The sequence below is a fragment of the Procambarus clarkii genome, chromosome 78 (assembly GCF_040958095.1).
Source record: "Procambarus clarkii isolate CNS0578487 chromosome 78, FALCON_Pclarkii_2.0, whole genome shotgun sequence".
NCBI lineage: Eukaryota > Metazoa > Arthropoda > Malacostraca > Decapoda > Cambaridae > Procambarus > Procambarus clarkii.
In genome coordinates, this window is record NC_091227.1 from 23,066,423 (window position 1) to 23,088,357 (window position 21,935).

General features: G+C 43.9%; 1 protein-coding gene across 7 annotated transcripts; it reads left to right on the forward strand.

Annotated features, from left to right (window-relative positions):
• The first annotated feature begins 576 nt into the window (after nt 1–576).
• On the forward strand, nt 577–17,442 carry LOC123746001 (glycosyltransferase 1 domain-containing protein 1). Of its 7 annotated transcripts, none has more exons than XM_069314243.1 (8): nt 577–679; nt 3,585–4,302; nt 6,398–6,554; nt 7,007–7,165; nt 8,671–9,081; nt 9,804–9,931; nt 11,035–11,168; nt 16,562–17,442. In XM_069314243.1, the coding sequence occupies exons 2-8, from the start codon at nt 3,695–3,697 to the stop codon at nt 16,795–16,797; spliced, it is 1,833 nt and encodes a 610-aa protein (XP_069170344.1). In that variant the 5' UTR covers nt 577–679; nt 3,585–3,694; the 3' UTR covers nt 16,798–17,442. The 7 variants fall into 7 exon arrangements, with proteins under 7 accessions (XP_069170344.1, XP_069170347.1, XP_069170346.1 ...); XM_069314246.1 differs by having other exon boundaries at nt 611–629; XM_069314245.1 differs by lacking the exon at nt 577–679 and adding an exon at nt 730–748.
• Nucleotides 17,443–21,935: the final 4,493 nt, after the last annotated feature.

Sequence of the window (21,935 nt, forward strand, 5' to 3'; positions counted from 1 at the left end):
CTCGTCGGGATAGCGAAAGCCTCGCTTCCTGCAGGTCAATTCTTAACTGTCCAAGCGGCTGGACCCACCAGTCATACACCCTCACAATGCGTGTACACCTCATAGTCTATGTACACTCTCACAGTGCATGTACACACCCTCACAGTGCATGTACACCCGCACGGAGTTGTCACACCAGACTAGTGCTGACAGCAACTGTTGCATAATGCAATAATGCTGCCGTATTGTAGAACAATCTTATGTTGCACTGCCAGGAACTATGACTTGCCACAACTGCAACGTTGCACGTCAATATTATTGCAATATTATCACAGGTGTGATATAAATTGCCTTTGGTAACATTTGACTCAGCCTGTATGTTGCAATTAAGGTAAATATGGATGAATAACGAGATGGGTGTATGCAGGGGGTGGAGGAAGGGGGATGACTTGGTGCATGAGGGATAGGAGGGAACAGGAGGGAAGGGAAGGGAAGAAGGGAGGGAGGGGGGAAGAATGGGTAATAATAGAGGTAATAATAGTGGAGGCGCGGCAGACGACGCAGCGCTGTGATTGGCTGCTCGCGGGGGCCGGGCTGCTGACGTATGCTGTACTCGACGTCAGCGAGTCACTCCTCCTCCCCCAGAGTGCGTGAGTATACTGTGAATACTCACACGTCTCAGTATACTCCCCCAGAGTGCGTGAGTATACTGTGAACACTCACACGTCTCAGTATATTATGAACTGTGACCTGCATGATACCCAAATGGGTAAAAATACCTATTTTGCCACAACGTAATAACGATAATAATAATCATTTATTTAGAAAAAGAAGCTACAATGGGTTTGTTTTGAGAGAGAGAGAGGGAGAGAGAGAGAGAGAGAGAGAGAGAGAGAGAGAGAGAGAGAGAGAGAGAGAGAGAGAGAGAGAGAGAGAGAGAGAGAGAGAGAGAGAGAGAGAGAGAGAGGGGGGGGAGAGAGAGAGAGAGAGATATGGGGGAGGAAAAAGTTGTATATGGTGAGACTAGTTGAAGTAGGGTGGAGAGAGGAACAGGAACGAAGGAAGTGGGGTTTAGGGAGGGACCTAGGGTGCAGGGAGGGAGGTAGGTAGGGAGGGAGGGAGGTAGGTAGGGAGGGAGGTAGGCAGGGGGGAAAGGGAGGGTGTGAGTGGGGTGGAGATGACCACAAGGGAGGGAATGCCTTAGTTTCGCCTCGGGTGTGATGAGGTGTATGTATATATGTGTGTTGGGGTGATATTATCGTACATTAGCGGTGTTGTTGCTGTCGCTGTGTTGTTGGGTTCGCTCCGGACGTGGAAACTGTCGTTGAATTACACAGAATTAAACGAGTGCCCGAAAATATTACAAATTTCTGAAGTTGATTTGAAAAAAGTGTTGTCGTCAAGCTGTCAAGCTGTAGAGTGTTGGAGACTGCTGTGTTGTGCTGTGAAACTGCTGGTGCAGCCTTGCTAAGATCTCGAAGGCGTCCAGTGTGGGATTACATCCCATTCATGTGGTCGTTGGTGCGCTGAAACTGGATTTGGAAACGAGTATTGTTGAGTATTAGAAAGAAGTTTGGTATTAGAAAAGCTCATATGAGCAAAATGAGTTAAGTGAGAGAATGGGAGTTGGCGTGTGTGTGTACTCACCTATTTGTACTCACCTATTTGTGTCTGCAGGATCGAGCATTGACTCTTGGATCCCGCCTTTCTAGCCATCGATTGTTTACAGCAATGACTCCCTGTCCCATTTCCCTATCATACCTAGTTTTAAAATTATGAATAGAATTTGCTTCCACAACCTGCTATTTAAGTGCATTCCATTTTTCCACTACTCTCACGTTAAAAGAAAACTTCCTAACATCTCTGTGACTCATCTGAGCTTCTAGCTTTCACCCATGTCCCCTCGTTCTGCTACTATTCCGTGTGAACATTTCGTCTATGTCCACTCTGTCAATCCCCCTGAGTATTTTATACGTTCCTATCGTATCCCCCCCTCTCCCTTCTTCTTTCTAGTGTCGTAAGGCACAGTTCCTTCAGGCGCTCTTCATACCTGTGGTGTGAAGTGTGTGTGTGTGTGTGTGTTTATCTACCTATTTGTACCTGCAAGATCAAGCTGTTAGCTCTTGGAACCCACCTTTGTAACCGTTGGTTATCTAATGCACTGACTTCCGACCTATTTTCACTATCATATCTATTATATATATTTCTCTCACACATTCCCAGCATGCAGACCGCATTAATTATCTAACTCCCAGGTAGCTACTTACTACTAGGTGAATAGAGGCATCAGGTGAAAGAAACTGTATCCAATTATTTCTGTCTCGGTCGGGAATCGAACCTGGGGTACCTGGAGTGAGAGTCGTGGAAGCAAGGGCCACGAGACCCTAGTGTGTGTGTGTACACTCACCTAGTTGTGCTTGCAGGGTTGAGTTTCGGCTCTTTGGTCCCACCTCTCAACTGTCAATCAACTGGTGTACCGATTCCTGAGCCTACTGGGTTCTATCATAACTACATTTGAAACTTATGGAGTCAGCCTCCATCATATCACTGCCAAATGCATTTAAATTGTTAAGCACCCTGACACTGAAAAGTTCCTTCTAATGTCTCTGGAGCTCATTTGAGTACTTAGTTTCCACCTGTGTCCCCTTGTTGTGTGTACCACCTGTGTTAAATAAACTGTCTTTACCTCCTCTATCGATTCCTCTGAGAATCTTGTATGTGGTGATCATGTCTCGCTAACTCTTATTCCAGTGACATGAGGTTCAGTTCTCATAGTCTCTCCTCGTAACTCATAACCCCTCAGCTCGGGTATCAGTCTGGTGCCATGCCTGGTTAAACCTTCTCCAATTTAGTCTTGTGCTTAACTATGCAGACAATGAGTCACAATAACGAGGCTGAAGACATGAAGACCAAACCATACAGCAGAAGCTGAGGAGACGACGACGTTTCGGTCCGTCGTGGACCATTATCAAGTCGATTGTGTCTATTGGCAATCGACTATTGACAAACCTTTATCACACAGACAGGTTTTCACACGAACAGACAAGTATATAAATAATTCAAGTTAAAACTGTAAGTTCAAAAATGCAAACAAAAAAAGTCAAAGACTTACACCATAATTTACCGTGCCACCTCTTGAGTGGCTTAATCTTCATCAACCAATCACCTCTCTTCTTTCACACGACTTGATCCTTTCGGTCCAGAATAATAAGCCTATAGTCACAAACGATGTTTAAAATATTGCTCTTGTAGTCCGAGTGCTTTTATCCCTTCCCCTTGTTCTATTTTTTAAATCATCTCTGTTTGCACACAAGGCCTAATTAAGTCTTGTGTGCATATATCAAAGTCGGCGATGATAATCTATGCAAACGGTTCATCTACCTGCTGTGGTCGGCAAAGCGGCGGTCTCGCTTCTTTCAGGATTGACGTTCGATCTCCAATCGTCCACGTGTTTAGGCACTGTTCCTTCGCTCTTTCCTCATATCCCAGACCCTTGTACTTGCATCCCTTCCAAGTGTTATATAGTCGTACTGGCTTAGCGCTTTCTCCTGACAATGACGCTAGCTATTCTGTGTAAATAAGACTCTTTCTTTCGTGGTTTACAGGATAACATGTAAGACTCAAACTAACGGCTTGCTAAGACAGGAGTTGCAAGTTACTGGTGAGGCTCAGGTCAGCGTCTTGTTCGGATACCCACGTGGGGCACTGGGTACTGATGGAAGCCACACTGAAGTCCTCAGGGCTTACAGACGTGTCCCCAACACGAAGCCTCTTCCCTACACGCCCTGAGAGAACCCGCGGAGAACCTGTATGGCAGACAAGGCCATGTCGATCATCACCCGCAGTTGCTGGTCCACCAATTCTAAGCTCTGGGTCAGATAAACTGGAGTCTGAGAGCCATACCCCTTCAACGAAGCCAGCGCTGGGTGACACATTGCCGTTCCTGTTGCATAGGAACATTATGCCACCAAAGGAAACATCTGAGCCTTTTAAGGAACCATCCACAGTGCTGTCTAGTGGACTACCTCCAGCATTGCCTAAGGATCCACCGACAACATTGCCTAAGGAACCGCCGACAACATTGCCTAAGGAACCGCCGACAACATTGCCTAAGGAACCGCCGACAACATTGCCTAAGGAACCGCCGACAACATTGCCTAAGGAACCGCCGACAACACTGCCTAAGGAACCGCCGACAACATTGCCTAAGGAACCGGCGATAACATTGCTTATGGAACCATCGACAGCACCACCTACGATACTGCTTGTAGGCAAGAACAAGATAAAGGAGACAGGCAACGCTACCACCCTCGCTAGACTGTGGTGAGTGGTGTGTCTGGAGGTCGACTGTGGTGAGTGGTGTATCTGCAGGTCGACTGTGGTGAGTGGTGTGTCTGGAGGTCGACTGTGGTGAGTGGTGTGTCTGGAGGTCGACTGTGGTGAGTGGTGTGTCTGGAGGTCGACTGTGGTGAGTGGTGTATCTGCAGGTCGACTGTGGTGAGTGGTGTATCTGGAGGTCGACTGTGGTGAGTGGTGTATCTGGAGGTCGATTGTGGTGAGTGGTGTGTCTGGAGGTCGACTGTGGTGAGTGGTGAGTCTGGAGGTCGACTGTGGTGAGTGGTGAGTCTAGATAAAATAGTAATTGGTATGGTCAGAGCACTTAGGGATCCCTTCACTCAGAGCACATTTAACACTGAACACTTCAAGTTGAACATCACAATAGGAACTGACAATACTCTCTTCACACGTTTAACACAGTCAATGTTCGATACTATTTACAGGTTTTAAAATAACACTGCACAGGATCTTATAGTATCTTATAGCTTCGTTAAACCAGGTGTAGAATGCTCCTTTTGAGTTATCAGAGATAAACCAGAGGCAGGTTTGTGTCAAGAATGTAACAACTCTTGAATATATCTAAAAAAAAGAGAGAGGTTTACACCAAGAAGCAGCAGTTTTCTTTGGTTTATGCAAGAGGCAGCAGTTTTCTTTAGTTTATGCTAAGAGGCAGCAGTTTTCTTTGGTTTGTTCTAAGAGGTTTTCTTTGGTTTTCTTTGTTGACTCTTAGCCCACACTAAAGAAAACTGCTACCTTTCCGCGCACACCAAGAAAAACATCGGCCACCTCCGACATACCAGAGAAAATTTATACCTCCTTGCACCAACGAAAATAATTAACCTTGACATCCCTAATTAACCATTCATAAATATATTGAACAAGCAGTGAGGCAACACGCCGTCTTGGCGTTCACCTACATTAATTAACTAAATTTATTTAGTTATATATACAAGTGTTCTTACATTCTTGTACAGCCACTAGCACCGCATAGCGTTTCGGGCAAGTCCTTAATCTTAATATTCCCCGGAATACGACCCAGCCAAATCGTTTAACAACCAAGGGCCAGATTCACGAAAGCTCTACGCAAGAACTTACGAACCTGTACATCTTTTCTCAATCTTTGGTGGCTTTGTTTACAATCATTAAACAGTTAATGAGCTCCGAAGCACCAGGAGGCTGTTTATAACAATAACAACAGCTGAATGGGACGTTTTCATGCGTTTAAACTGTTTAATAAATGTAACCAAAGCCGTCAAAGATTGAGGAAAGATGTACACGTTCGTAAGTACTTGCGTAAGTGCTTTCGTGAATCTGGCCCCAGGTACCCATTTTACTGTTGGGAAAACAGAGGCTACAGTTAGGAAACTGAAGCGCAGAAAATCCTCCCCGGCCAGGATACGAACCCAGGACAAAGTGCTCGCGAAACGCCAGGCGAGTGACTTACCACTTATATCATTATCAAACCACTCACTGAACCAATCCACAAGGGCCGTGACGAGGATTCGAACCTGCGTCCGAGAGCATCCCAGACGCTGCCTTAATCGACCACTGAGCCCATTCGCTCTCCCACAAAAACACATTTTTCTGCACAAAATACCATCAGAGTTTCAGCAGACTTCGACCAAATCCATACATAAGTTGCTAATGTTTTATGTAACACAATTTGTTTCTTTAATGAACAAACCCACAAGGGCCGTGAGGAGGATTCGAACCGAAGTTGTTTCTTTAATCACCTGTATATCGAACTTATTATAATAATTTTATTTACATGATTCTTCCATTGTTTTTCAGTTTACATACACAACAGTAAATGAAACAGGTACATGTAAATAATCCAACATATGACTCAATCTAAAGAAATATAGAAGAAATAATGACCCATATATGCTATCAATTTATTATGCACCCTTTACCCCATCCTATACAAGTTAATTATTAACTAATAAATCAATCAGAAATAAATACAACGAAATAATAATGTACAAATGTATGTGATTAAAATAAATTCAACTGACATATGTATATTGACTCCAAAAAAAAAAAGGAAAGTGTTAGTGATAGCAACTGGTTTGTTATCCAGCCGCCAGGTGGAGGCCCTGGGGTGGAGAGCCTTGGACCAGGACCCGGACGACCTGCCTCACCTCGCCTCACTTCAGCATCTGGTCAGAGTGAACAACATCGTCGCCGTCGTGGGCCTTCATGCCTACAGGTCGGGTCGTGTCCTGCTGGCCTGCAAGGTAGAGTTTGCTGTGTGTGTGTGAGAGAGAGAGAGAGAGAGAGAGAGAGAGAGAGAGAGAGAGAGAGAGAGAGAGAGAGAGAGAGAGAGAGAGAGAGAGAGAGAGAGAGAGTGTGTGTGTGTATATTGTGCCTGCTGGAGGGCTTGGAGCTAGCCTTTCAAACCTTCGGATGTCTAATATCCTGCCCTATTTTCTTCTATCATATCTACTACATATATATGTATCTCTATCACACATGATACAGCAGCTGTCTAACTCCCAGGTACCTATTTATTGCTAGGTATTAAGTGAAAGAAACAACACCCATTTTTTGTTCTGCCTCAACTGGAAAGCGAGCCCAGACCTCTTAGGACGACGGCCCCAGAGCGCTATCCACTGGGCCGTGAGGACCTATGTGTAAGCAATAGGAGTGGTGTACAAGGCGGCTGAACCCTCTAACGTTCCCGTAACAGGAGATGGGGCTGCCCTACCTCCTGGTGTTCGGGGGGACGGACGTGTACGAGTGCGTGAAGGAGGCGACGAAGGTGCAGCTGATGACCCAGGTGGTGCTGGCAGCCTCCCACCTGCTGGCCTTCCACAGTGACGTGCGACGCATCGTCCTCCACACCTGGGTGAGTCCTCCACACCTGGGTGAGTCCTCCACACCTGAGAGTCCTCCACACCTACACTAGGCTCACACGGTAATCTAAAAGCTCCATCTATATATTTATATTATTTAATATGACAAATTATGAGATCAATGATTCTAGCACGAATCTTCACTATTTTTCTTATGTTTTTCTTCACTCGAGAAGAATGTTGAAAAAATTAACTCTGCAAAGTTCATTTTGCTACATAATTAAGGCCTGACACCAACACACCAAGAGATGCGTTTCATTGACCCTTGTCAACATTATCAAAGGAAGAGTTCAAATAGTTACAAGTTTGTTTGCTCTGCCGGATATAGAGCCGGTGATGGGGTGAAGGTTGAGCACCTCACGTAGTCTCTACACCAGATCATCACCAGAGATTGGTGATGTGTGCAGTGCTGTGCATCATATGTGCTGTCAATCTGCTGTATGGTGTCTATTAATCTTGTTTAAATTACCAATCAAGCTGTCAATGTAATCAATCAGAGCTTTAATATACCAATGTGCTTTAATATACTTACTAATCTCCCTCATCTCATTTTTTCTTGCAATGTATTTGTTATCATTTTATTAATTCTGAGAATTTACCTACTTAAAATTATTTGTTAGATTAAGGACCTGCCCAAAACGCTGCGCGTACTAGTGGCTTTACAAGAGTGTAATTACTGTACTATGCTATGTATTCTCACAAACCCAATGTACCTTCTTGCATATAAATAAATATATAAAATAAAATAAATAAATAGATATTCCTGACAACACCAAAATACTCGACTAATACAGCGACAATGTACAATAGAAGACTGGACATTGGCGAGGTATTATACATAAAACAAATCAAACCATCTAGAAATAGCTAACTTACACCAAATTACTCGCTGCCATCTTCGCTAACATGACGAAACATACAATATACTGCCCCCCAGTCATCATGGAAACATAAGAGATTGATAAGCTGCAATGGGCCTATTGGCCCATAAGCGAGGTGCTTCACCTTCACCTCATAACTGTAAGTAATCTTACGGGCTTTCTTACGGGCTCACCATAGCCCGTGCTACATGGACACTTCGTCATGAGTAGCTAAATCTGAAGCAACAACCTTCACCTCATCTCCAACTATATATCCGACAGCACAATAAACTTGTAACGATTCGAACTCTGTTTTTGATAATGTTGACAAGACCTGACGCATCTCTTAGCGTAAGGTCTTACAAAACTGTTAAATGAACTTTGCAGAGTAAATTTTTCAACATCCTTCTTATGTGAAGACAAGTAGAGAAGATTCATGCTCGAATTATTAATCTCACCCTTTTTGGCATATTTAATAATATTTGCAGATGATGAAGTTCATGTAGCAGAGGATAAAATATATTAATGATTGCTTAACAAAATGAGGGCGCTCTGTATTTCTTCATAATATTAGAACTGTAGCGTGTATTATTCCCAAAGTCAGGAAACATATCTGATGCTCTGTCATTATTTTCCAGCCATTGGTTAATCCAGAAGTGATTTCCATTATACCACAAGCAGTCATCGTCGATCCCACTCCAGATTTCGAGGTCTCGTCTTACCTCAGGATGCTGGATGACGCCCATGAAAATTATCTTGCGGAGATCAAGTATGTCACGTCCGAATCTTCACAGAGCCCCATGAAGGAAAAATACATCAGTCTTCCCTTAAACAACTCGAACAACTTCAAAGAAAACCAGATGAAAGAAAACCTTTTAACATGTATTTTTGAAGAGAAACTAATGCAATATCCAGCGAAGTCTAATAGTCCACTAGGCGAAATATCCAAAGGAACTATGCTGGATGCCAATTCCCAAGTAGAAAAGCAAGACTTGCCGGAAAAATTCCAGCCCTTAGTTGTGTTGGTTGCTGGTCTGAGACCCGTAAAAGTAAGGCTTTTACATTTTTTTAAATTAAATTTTTCTTAAACTTCAAGACTGCCTGAGAATGTACACACACACATGAAGTGTGTGTGTGTGTGTGTGTGTGTGTGTGTGTTTATTACCACCAGCACTATATGAGGGGATTGCATGATAGCTGTTAGGCTCCGCTATTTAATTATCATAATTATCATAACTCTATCATCATGGGCTTTTTTCATACATATGCTTGAAACTATGATTTCTTCCATTGTCGGGGCGATCACTGACCTTCCCCAGGATGTAACCCACAGCAGTTGCTTAACTCCCAGTTAACTATGTGTTGCTAGGTGAACATAAGCATTAGGTGAGAGCCTGCTGCGGGAATCAAACCCGCGACCTTTCGGTTGTAGCAAGTCTTTGCTGGTCACTGGCCAACATGACTTCTTTCACATTATGAGACGTAGGGGACTTCTTTCACCTCTTGAGACGTGGGGGGACTTCTTTCACCTCCTAAGACGTTGAGGACTTCTTTCACCTCCTAAGACGTGGGGAATCTTTTATCTCCCAAAGCCTTGGAACTTCATTCAGCTCCTTAAGACGAGATGAAGCTTCCCTTCACATCCCCAAGACTTGTGTGTGTGTGTCTCCGCCCTGTTCATCGTGACCCAAGACGAGAGGCGTCGAGGTCCTCCTCCAGCCCCGAGGAGGACCCTGAGAAGGCACCTCTTATAATCTCCTCCTTCCTGCAGGATGTGTTGTTCGTGGTGGACGCTTGGAGCAGCTGGCACAAGGCCAGAGGTGGTTGTGGCAGGTTTGTGATCGTTGGCCCCACACTCGACCCCCTCTACGCCTCCAGGGTCTACGCCCACGCTGCCAGGTAGTGTGTGGGTGTGTGTGGGTGTGTGTGGGTGGGATGGGGGACGTGGGTGGGAAGGGCGTGTGGGGGACTGGGCGGAAGGAAAATGAGGGTGAAAGGAGGACATTTACCTCTTAGTTTCTAAAGAAAAAATAAATTACTGTATTTGCCTCCGGATATGATGTGTATTTTTGATGTGTATCACCAACCGAATATGTATGTTGTATTTACATGAACAAAAATCACATGTTTCCTCCCATTAAAAATCACTTGAACATTCCTTTCAATAAATGTATAATGAAACATACTACAATAATTTTTCCTCCATAAATTTTTTTTTCCATTCATAAATTCTCCATTTTTTTCTGTAAATTGATACGTCTTAATTGCCGACAAGTACGGTCCTCGAACGAGCAATTATCTGGAGATATATTCAACCACAACTTTCAATTCCAATGATAACAAACAGCATCTGTGAAACACAAATGTCCCCAAAACTCACGATTAAATCACCCTTAAACCCGAGGAGAAGTAATTACTCAATTAAAATCAATAGCTTACAATATTTAAAGTCTTGGAAACCTCTAGGAAGGGGGGAAGGGGGGGGGGAGGGGCTGAATAACCTTGGAGACCAGTGACTGGCTCAGGCAATAACCCTATTATGTAGTTCTACTAACCACCAATTAGTTATTTGTAAAGTTTTGTGCATTTTAAGGTTCATTTCCAGAGGGAACGTTTGCTGTGACACCATTGTGACCGCTTTCTGTAATTAGCATCGTCAATTAATTTTCAATTTGTCAGATTTAACGAAACTTAGTACCCAACTTTTAATAAAAAAAAATATTTATCAGTGGTGGTGGTGGTGGTGGTGGTGGTGATGGTGATGGTGGTGGTGGTGGTGGTGATGGTGGTGATGGTGGTGGTGGTGCTGGTGCTGGTGCTGATGGTGATGGTGATGGTGGTGGTGGTGGTGGTGGTGGTGATGGTGATGGTGGTGGTGGTGATGGTGGTGGTGGTGGTGATGGTGGTGGTGGTGGTGGTAGTGATGGTGATATTGTATTCATCATCTCTTCACATCTCTTGTGACACATCTCGTGTTTTAAATGTAATTTTTATTTGCGTAGGTCGAGTGGTGTGCGAGTGGCCCCCAGTCTGGCCCCGAAAGAGTGTCAGGCTCTCATCAAGAGTGCCACAGTGATGGTCAACTCCTCCACGTCAGAGAGTATGCCGTCTGCCCTGCTGGAAGCCATGATGCTGGGTGAGTGGTGCAAACCTGATTGCACACATACACACACACACATGTCGATTCCTCTAAGAAGAATCGACAGGGTAGATAAAGATAAATTGTTTAACACGGGGGGTACTCGAACAAGGGGACACAGGGGGAAACTGAGTACCCAAATGAGCCACAGGGACTTTAGAAAGAACTTTTTCAGTGTCAGAGTAGTTAACAGATGGAATGCATTAGGCAGTGATGTGGTGGAGGCTGACTCCATACACAGTTTCAAATGTAGATATAATAGAGCCCAGTAGGCTCAGGAATCTGTACATCAGTTGATTGACAGTTGAGAGGCGGGACCAAAGAGCCAGAGCTCAACCCCCGCAAGCACAACTAGGTGAGTACACACAAACACACCGCACAAACACTCACATCTACACTAGTAAACACAACTATACAACCCATCACAAATATCCTTGTAAGCACACAAACACCTCCCAACACATACGTTCCAACACACATACACCCTAGTACACCCCCACTCAATATATCCAAACACACTCAAACACCCAAACACACACATACTGTCTGCCGGAACTGACAGAAAACATAATTACCATAACCTTCCCAGGCGGCTACCAGGCCGCAGGCCAGCTTGAACGACGACTGCTTATAAAATAAGAAATTATCAACAGTCATTGATACTTATTAAAAATCACTGTTAAAAAGTTAACAATGACTGTTGATCAATTATCAACAGTCATTGAAATTATTAAATTGGTCAGTCCCGATACTTAATATAATTTTACATATCACTTTCGCGCCCCGCGGTCGTATTTTAGCGACATATTTTTCTCTTGAATGCGAGCAGACGTCGTGTTTACGTGACCGATGAACAAATATTTCTATAAAATCCAATTCTTATCCGATCGACTTGGGGATAGTATGAACATGTTTGCCATGAAATTTTCGTTTTCTATAACAGCCACATGGCCTACTTGAGAGAACGGCATTGTATTGTATTTTCGTGGTAAGACTATTGTATTGTTGACACGACGAGTGTAATCGACGTAGGTTTTTTATTTGGTGCCGGTTTAACGCATTCTTGTGTGACATTTTATACATATGTTCTTCTAGAACACTCTATTGCAAACACATTGGTACAAAAATGAACTACGTACATTGAAAATTAAGGTCAGGACAGTGAAAAGAGTATTCACTTTTCAGTGTTGCCGCTCGATCGCCCGAAACGCTGAGAGCACTTTGCAGAAGTTTTTTTTTTCGTTTGCCGGGAGCGCTAAAGTGTATTAACTAAGATTCACAACTAATCAATCCTCCCTCCTTCCTCTTTCCCTGTCTTAACCCCCTTTCCCCTCTCCGTCTGCTACAATATCACTAATCTCAACACTAAGATCTTTTCTCGCATAGTTGCGCCATCAACACACATTCCATAAAGTCTAATGGAAAACATATCGTTAAAAGTTTTTTTGGGGGTTTAAAGAGTGTCATGATTAGACTTTTTATTTTATTTTGGCGTGATCAGTGCTTACAGTTTCTGATATGACCAACAATAATGACACTTTTAATAATAATAATAATAATAATAATAATAATAATAATAATAATAATATTAATAATAATAATAATAATTTAGAGTCGAGCCACATGGTATTATGAGATTTTGGTGAGGGGTGAAGTTAGCACAGTGTCCCTAAGTATTCTTTTCTTTGACACAAATCCCGACCCATCCATGTTGGGCACGTACCATACAGCAATTATTGGTAAAAAAATTGGGAGAAGCTCGCCCCCCAAGCATCTAGTATCTAACCTCGGACAGACTTAAGGTTTCTATATCCAGCTGTAGAAATATAATTTTGTTGTTCACAAGAGGTGTGGCTGCCTTCGTGTTATAGAAAGTTTTCCCACAAACTAATGTGAGAATAATAATGTAATAATGTAAGAACTGTGGTTTAAACACTTCTTAGTCTTGTGTCACTACACATGAGGTGTATCTGGGTTAATACGGAGAACGAAGCCCTACACACCAGTGATGATCAGAAGGGGAAGAAACACCCACTGGCACGTGTTGGTGTTATTGTGTTAAGGAGCGACTACGACTAATCTGGAAAAAAAGAAGGCTAAAGGACTCTATTTTGTTTGAGAAACAGTTGTAATCTGCGACTTTTTTGACACACAGGAATTATCTATATCTCCCTTGACAAAAAAAAGAGGACTCTTCTATTTCTTTGGCAACAGGAGGAATCTGTGGCTCCTTTGACAAAAATGAGTAGTCTATTTCTCCTTTGACAACAGTTGAAATTTAGAACATCTTTGACAACAGTTGAAATTTAGAACATCTTTGACAACAGTTGAAATTTAGAACATCTTTGACAACAGTTGAAATTTAGAACATCTTTGACAACAGTTGAAATTTAGAACACCTTTGACAACAGGAGCAATCAACGACTCCTTTGACAACAAGAGGATTCGACCCACTTCTTTGACAATCAGTAGTTTCTCCTGTAACAACAGTAAGAATCTTAATCTTTGACAGCTGGTAGTACAAGGGATCTTGCCAAGTGATTGGAGTTGTGGGGGCAGTAAAAGCAGCAACAATATTTAAACCCTTGGAGCCAAGTAAAACAGTTTCCAAAAGCAAGTAAAACAACTTCCATACGCAAGTAAGACAATTTCCATACACATCACATTTTAGTTTTAAACTTTAATCCCTAAACAAATACCAGAAAAACAAATTCTCTGAGTCAGTACATCACATCTCTCCCTGGAACTAAAGAAACGCCAAAAACCACTTTCGGGAACTTAAATAAATCCATTTATATAGACTGTGTACGACTGCAATCCCGCCAGTTACCTTTTGCCAGTCAGCGACATCAAGGAAGTTTTGAAAGCATTGTTGTGAGGGAAAATAGCCGGATTCAAAAGAACTCACCGATCCGCGAATCCTTTTTCCTTCCACGAACGTCAACACAGACGAGGGCTGAGCGCGTTCCATCAAGAACCACAAGGATAGGGAGAGGGGGTCCACCTAGACTCTTCGTTTAAGTGAAAATTCTTTGTTTACCTTCGGTGTCAAACGAAGGATTCCGAGATATAAGGATTGAACGAGTCGTCGTTGAACTGGAGGTGATGCTTTGAAGATGGCTAAAAGGAACTTGTATATAAATGGGTCCTGTGTCCTTGGCTCACAACCTAGGATCCTGGGTTCGATCCTTGAGCGGGACAGATACGGTTGGGTACGGTGGCTTTCACCAGGAAATAGGTACCCGGGAGTTAAACAACTGTTGTGGGGTGCATTCACAACAACTGTAGTTGTTGTGAATTATAACTCGGCCAAAGATTCCAATATTGGACTAATGATAATTAGTAGCATTGCATTGTGTTACAGTTTACAGAACACACACACACACACACACACACACACACACACACACACACATAACAATCACTGCTGGAAGACCTCATCCAGCTCTTCGGAGGCTGGGTGCGTGCCTAAGATACAGCAAACATTTCCTCTCTGGATCGCGACACTGAGGCGCTAGAACAGGAAACTGGCCGCTCTTGAGTCTCTAGTTTGCCTAATGAGTTTCTCACCCACCTCCTTATAGGATATATATTCTTATCGATCTATGTATTTTCTCTGTTTATAATCTTCAGATGTTCAGTCTTTAATAAAAACAATCTTTGCAATTTATTTTATAATGTGGTCCTTAAAGACAAGACGTTGCAAGGGCAGCTATGAACCCATTGATGGCAGATGTTCCAAGGGCATCCATGAACCCATTGATGACATATGTTGCAAGGGCAGCCATGTGCCCATTGATGACATGTTGCAAGGGCAGCCATGTCCCCATTGATGACAGACGTTGCAAGGGCAGCTATGAACCCATTGATGGCAGATGTTCCAAGGGCAGCCATGTGCCCATTGATGAGAGATGTTGCAAGGGCTGCCATGTGCCCATTGATGACATGTTGCAAGGGCATCCATGAACCCATTGATGACATATGTTGCAAGGGCAGCCATGTGCCCATTGATGAGAGATGTTGCAAGGGCATCCATGTGCCCATTGATGACATGTTGCAAGGGCAGCCATGAGCCCATTGATGACATGTTGCAAGGGCAGCCATGAGCCCATTGATGGCAGACATTGCAAAGGACAACCATGAGCCCATTGATGACATGTTGCAAGGGCAGCTATGAACCCATTGATGGCAGATGTTCCAAGGGCAGCCATGTGCCCATTGATGACATGTTGCAAGGGCAGCTATGAACCCATTGATGGCAGATGTTCCAAGGGCAGCCATGTGCCCATTGATGACATATGTTGCAAAGCCAGCCATGAGCCCATTGATGACAGACGTTGCACAGACAGCCTCGTGGTCGCTGACGGCAGCTGGTGTTGCAACAGAAGCACCTCAAGGTACAGTCAGCGAGTTATTTTCAACATTTTACCACCATTCCGGCCTGGCTCGGAGGCCACGAGTATCGCCAGCTTCACAAGTGGTAATTGAAATATATTGCCGGGGAATATTTTTCAACGAATATTTTTCATGTCTTTTTTTTTCAAGGAGACAGAATGTTTTTTTGGTTTGCTGGATATTGTTCATGGCGTGTCTCTCTTGTGTTATATTGACCACTCTTTTTTTAGTTCTTTAAAAGCTTTTTCTCATAATATCTTCACATGGGGTCAGTGATCATAGCAGGTCATGAGGTTAGAGGTCACACGAGATCCGAGAGGTCATATCAGGTAATTACCTAAGTGTAGTTACAGGATGAGAGCTACGCTCGTGGTGGTGTCCCGTCTTCCCAGCACTCTTTGTCATATAACGCTTTGAAACTGCTGACGGTCTTGGCCTCCACTACCTTCTCACCTAACTTGTTCCAACCGTCTACGAGAGGGTCAGAGGTCGCTCGTGCTACCCCAAACAGGCCGTAATTACCACGTAGGGGTCACGAATCCATTAGTTTATCCGAAAAAGTCTTAACATATCTTCACACACGTATTACAAGTAGACAGAAGCATTTGTGTGGCTCACTAGGGCGCATTGACCCCTCAAAAGCTAATCTTATCCATTAGGAAAATATACAGACAGATGGCTTCCAATACTGTATTGCTAATTTCTCATTCATACCCGTATGAATGAGAAATTGACAGATTTAGCTCGTACTGTCGACAAATGTGTCTCATTTTGTACGTTAAGGTATCGGTAGGTTAGGTTAGGTTAGGTTAGGGAGGTTGGTTGGGTGCGTGCATTTCTGGCTAGGCAAAAAGGAGTTGTGTTTTTTTTACTAATCCACGTAAGTGGATTACTTAAAGTCTTCTGTTTGGTTCTTTCCCTTATACATGGATTCATTTCATCTATATTTCTTCACCATTCATATATTAACACCCTTTGCGTCCTTCCGCCCCCAGGGACGCCCGTGCTGGCTCGAGACATCCCTGGCAACGCCTCCGTCGTGACCCATGGCCACTCCGGCCTCCTCTTCTCCTGTCCCGATAGCTTTCTTCGGGGGCTCGAAGCCCTGCTCCGCCACGTCCCTCTCAGACGCGCCCTTGTCGCCGCCGCCAGGGACCTGGTCGCCAGCCGCCACTCCCTTCACGAGGAGAGGGTCGGACTCCTGAAGGTCCTTCAACGGGTGCTGAAGTAGGTCCCACATGGAGACTTTTGGAGTGGGTCGCCCTCATTCCAGCCTCTACGGGAGGGCCGCCCTCATTCCAGCCTCTACGGGAGGGCCGCCCTCATTCCAGCCTCTACGGGAGGGCCGCCCTCATTCCAGCCTCTACGGGAGGGCCGCCCTCATTCCAGCCTCTACGGGAGGGCCGCCCTCATTCCAGCCTCTACGGGAGGGCCGCCCTCATTCCAGCCTCTACGGGAGGGCCGCCCTCATTCCAGCCTCTACGGGAGGGCCGCCCTCATTCCAGCCTCTACGGGAGGGCCGCCCTCATTCCAGCCTCTACGGGAGGGCCGCCCTCATTCCAGCCTCTACGGGAGGGCCGCCCTCATTCCAGCCTCTACGGGAGGGCCGCCCTCATTCCAGCCTCTACGGGAGGGCCGCCCTCATTCCAGCCTCTACGGGAGGGCCGCCCTCATTCCAGCCTCTACGGGAGGGCCGCCCTCATTCCAGCCTCTACGGGAGGGCCGCCCTCATTCCACCCTCTACGGGAGGGCCGCCCTCATTCCAGCCTCTACGGGAGGGCCGCCCTCATTCCAGCCTCTACAGGAGCGCCGTCTGGTTGCATTCTTTTCACTGTATATGCTCAAATAAAAGCAATATAGAACAAAAGATACATTAGCCTGTTGTATCTAACTCCTTCCAAGAATATATTTGTCTAACTCAACACAGAAACATTTTCCGCTGATCTAATTTCGATGTTACAAGTAGGGTCGCCGTTCGATACCCGATTGTCCAAGTGGTTGGGCACTGTTCCTTCAGTTCGTTCTCATAACCCAGTATCCTTATCCTCATATCCTATTCAAGTACTATATTATATCACTTTAGTAGCGATTTCTCCTCATAATTACCACACTTTTCGTTGCTATATACTCTTCAGATAATATTATTACTAACAGCTATAATTAGTAATCATAGACCTTAAAAACTTTATTTCAGACATTTATGCAGTCTTATTAAATTGATTCTAGTCATGACCTCGAAGAGTATTTGTACAACCACATTTTAGTATTATTGATAAGGCTTAGTTAACCTATGGTACCTTTGTTTCCCAAGGCTAAGAAAACTACACTTTTCTGTTACCTTTGTTTTTCGGGGCTTAGAAACTAACACTTTTCTGATACCTTTGTTTTTCGGAGCTTATAAACCAACACTTTTCTGGTACCTTTGTCTTCTAGGGGCTTATAAACCAACATTTTTCTGGTACCCTTTGTTTTTCAGGGCTTAGAAACCAACGCTTTTCTGGTACCTTTGCTTTCTAGGGCTTAGAAACCAACACTTTTTTGTTTTTTGTTTTTTTTGAGATATATACAAGAGTTGTTACATTCTTGTACAGCCACTAGTACGCATAGCGTTTCGGGCAAGTCCTTAATCCTATGGTCCCTGGAATACGATCCCCGCCGCGAAGAATCGTTTTTTCATCCAAGTACACATTTTACTGTTGCGTTAAACAGAGGCTACAGTTAAGGAATTGCGCCCAGTAAATCCTCCCCGGCCAGGATACGAACCCATGACAAAGCGCTCGAGGAACGCCAGGCGAGTGTCTTACCACTACACCACGGAGACTGGTAAACCTAAACGGAGACTTTTCTGGTACCTTTGTTTTTCGGGGCTTGGAAACTAACACTTTTCTGGTACCTTTGCTTTCTAGTTCTTATAAACGAACACTTTTCTGGTACCTTTGCTTTCTAGTTCTTATAAACGAACACTTTTCTGGTACCTTTGCTTTCTAGTGCTTATAAACGAACACTTTTCTGGTACCTTTGCTTTCTAGGGCTTACATACATACACATTCACAAGCAGGTAGAGAGGAATACCGGTCTACCTGCTTGTCTGTCTACTTACTACCTGTCTACCACCCACTTATTTTCCTTGTGATTTATACATCTCCCTGTCTATCTGTCAGTCTGTTTGGCACCCACTCCCAGAAGCCACCTAATTAGGGTTCAACACCCGAGACGCCGAGGCCACAATAGCCTCGGCTATATAATACCCCCGATAAGGCCTGGATTACTAATTAATGCCCTGCTCTGAATCAGGTAAATGAAGGGAGGGAAGGGGGAAGGTAGAGAAGGAGGGAGGGACGGGGACGTAGGGAGGGTTGTGGGTAAGGGAGGAAGAGAGGGGGAGGTTCTAAGTAGATGCAGAGGGATAGAGAGTGTGGGAGGGAGGGAGGGAGACAAAGGGAGGGAAGGAGGCATGGGTTATGTGGGAGAGGCAACGAGATGGAGTAAGCGGATGGAACAGAAACTTAAGGAATAGAGTGAGAGTGAAGAAGTGGATGAGAAAGTGAACCAATAAAATTAAAAAATATATATATGAATAATAATCTCAAATAGAGATAAAAAAACATTGAGATGATTATATAGAACGCGGAAGAGATTGATAAATAAATACCTTGATAAATAGCCAGATGCTTGGTGGATAGAGCCCCTCGCCCAACTTTGCAAGCGCACTGGTCTGTGGTACGGGACGTTCATAGGTTTATCGGGATCTGCCTGAGTTAAATGCTTTAATAAATATTAACATTTATAAAAGACGAACAAATCCACAAGGGCCGTGACGAGGGTTCGAACCCTCGTCACAGGTAACATCTGGTACTAATATAATGAATATGAATATGAGCACCATGAGGATATGAGGATAGTGAATATGAGCACCATGAGGATATGAGGATAGTGAATATGAGCACCATCTTCATTGTCCTGAGTGGCGGTGTTATCAGGGGTGAGCAAGACAGGAAGGCACATCTTTCCCATCAGGTTTAACCTCTAAGAACCGGTTTAGGGCTTTCTACGGAGCAGTGAAGGGATGTGCTCACTCAACAGGAAACCGGTTTAACCCTCGCCTCGGGCCGACGTTGTACGAACCGCTGAGAACCACTGTGGATGGTTCACTGGAGGGGCAGGATTCAGGATAAACAACAGATACCAGGATAAACAACGGACACCAGGATAAACAACGGACACCAGGATAAACAACGGACACCAGGATAAACAAACGGGCACCAGGATAAACAACAGACACCAGGATAAACAAACGGACACCAGGATAAACAACAGATACCAGGATAAACAACGGACACCAGGATAAACAACGTCAGGGTAAACAACGGACACCAGGATAAACAACAGATACCAGGATAAACAAACGGACACCAGGATAAACAACAGATACCAGGATAAACAACGGACACCAGGATAAACAACGTCAGGGTAAACAACGGACGCCAGGATAAACAAACGGACACCAGGATAAACAAACGGACACCAGGATAAACAAACGGACACCAGGATAAACAACAGACACCAGGATAAACAAACGGACACCAGGATAAACAACAGATACCAGGATAAACAACGGACACCAGGATAAACAACGTCAGGGTAAACAACGGACACCAGGATAAACAACAGATACCAGGATAAACAACAGACGGCAGGATAAACAACAGATACCAGGATAAACAAACGGACACCAGGATAAACAAACGGACACCAGGATAAACAAACGGACACCAGGATAAACAACAGACGCCAGGATAAACAAACGGACGTCAGGATAAACAACGGACGCCAGGCTAAACAACGGACACCAGGATAAACAACAGATACCAGGATAAACAACAGATGCTAGGATAAACGGTAATAATAATAAACAAAAATCAGAAATAAAATACAACAGGAGTTAACAACGGGTTAGGATGTTAGCAACAGGGGAAACACGAAACAACAGAGGGATAAACAACGGGAGAGGAAGCGTAAATAACGGGGAGTAAACAAGGAGAAAGTAAACAAAAGGTTAGGGTGTAAATAAACAGGTTAGGAAGTAAACAACGAGAGAAAGAGCAAACAACGTATGGGATTCAGTGAGTAATGAGAGAGAGGTGAGTAATGAGTTAGTCAGGAGACTTATACACTCACAGTCACCATACTCTGAGAATATTCACTCACCCCTCACCATAAACTCACTATACTCACACTTCTCACTATATCCCCCCCCCCCCTTGTTATATCTCTCACTATACACCATTGTCTACCCACCATACAGAACACAGGTGTATAATACAATACACAGGTACCCACCTTGTGTATTATATAAATATACAATATATACACCATATACTCATCACAGACATATATCTCTCTTACTCTTCACTAACCATATCTTCAGCATACTCTTATTTCTCACTATTCCCTCACCCACACTATATCCTTACTTTCACAACTCTCTCACTATACTCACTATACACTCACCATATCCTCACCACAATCTCAGGTCTCACCATACACATAAAAATTGAAATCGCTCCCGCAAGCCTTACAAACATAATGTTAAAAAACTCCTATTTTTACAATGCTGTCAAACCGCCAGAAACACAAGTGCTACATTAAACCATTTAATTAAAAAAAATTCAGATTTACGGAACAGATTTATGAGTATTTTAATATTTTTAAGTTTCCCAAAATGCATTTTTTATAGTCAAGAGAATTGCAAATTATAATGGAGAAAATAAAAATTGGAGGATAGTGTTGCCCCTTAGCCAGTGGTGTCCCATGGGTGTTGTTCCATTGTTCCATCGCCATTGTTGTTCCATAGGATGATAGTGGTGGGGAACCTGGCGGAAATGTCCCCACCAGGGTCGACCAGTCCAGCCTCTCTCTCTCTCTCTCTCTCTCTCTCTCTCTCTCTCTCTCTCTCTCTCTCTCTCTCTCTTTCTCTCTCTTTTCGCCTGTGCAGCTCAGCACACATATGTCTCTGTGTGGTTTATATGTGTCATTCTTCGGTATGAGTGTGTGTGATACGTGTGTCATACTGACGCTAGGGCAAGTGGTGTATGTGTCATACTGACGTTAGGGGTGAATGTATGCAGCATACTAAAGCTTATTTGGGTTATACGAAGCCTTAATAGCCTGGACTAACCTAAGTTGACCTAATATATCCTAATCTAATCTAACCCATCCCAATCTAACCTAACTTAGCTTTACCCAACCAACTGTAATCAAACTTAACCTAATTTAACCTTAGCAAGCCTACTTTAACCTTACCTAACGTAATCTAAGTTGACCTAACCTAACGGAATATAACCTACCAACCCAAACAGAGAACATTTA

What these genes read in the sequence shown, in the direction of transcription:
- LOC123746001 (XM_069314243.1), top strand. Translation starts at nt 3,695, where the DNA reads ATGGAAGCCACACTGAAGTCCTCAGGGCTTACAGACGTGTCCCCAACA. An exon ending in ACCACCCTCGCTAGACTGTG is followed by an intron (nt 4,303 to 6,397) that starts GTGAGTGGTGTG and finishes TTTGTTATCCAG; the next exon opens with CCGCCAGGTGGAGGCCCTGG. An exon ending in CTGGTCTGAGACCCGTAAAA is followed by an intron (nt 9,082 to 9,803) that starts GTAAGGCTTTTA and finishes TCCTTCCTGCAG; the next exon opens with GATGTGTTGTTCGTGGTGGA.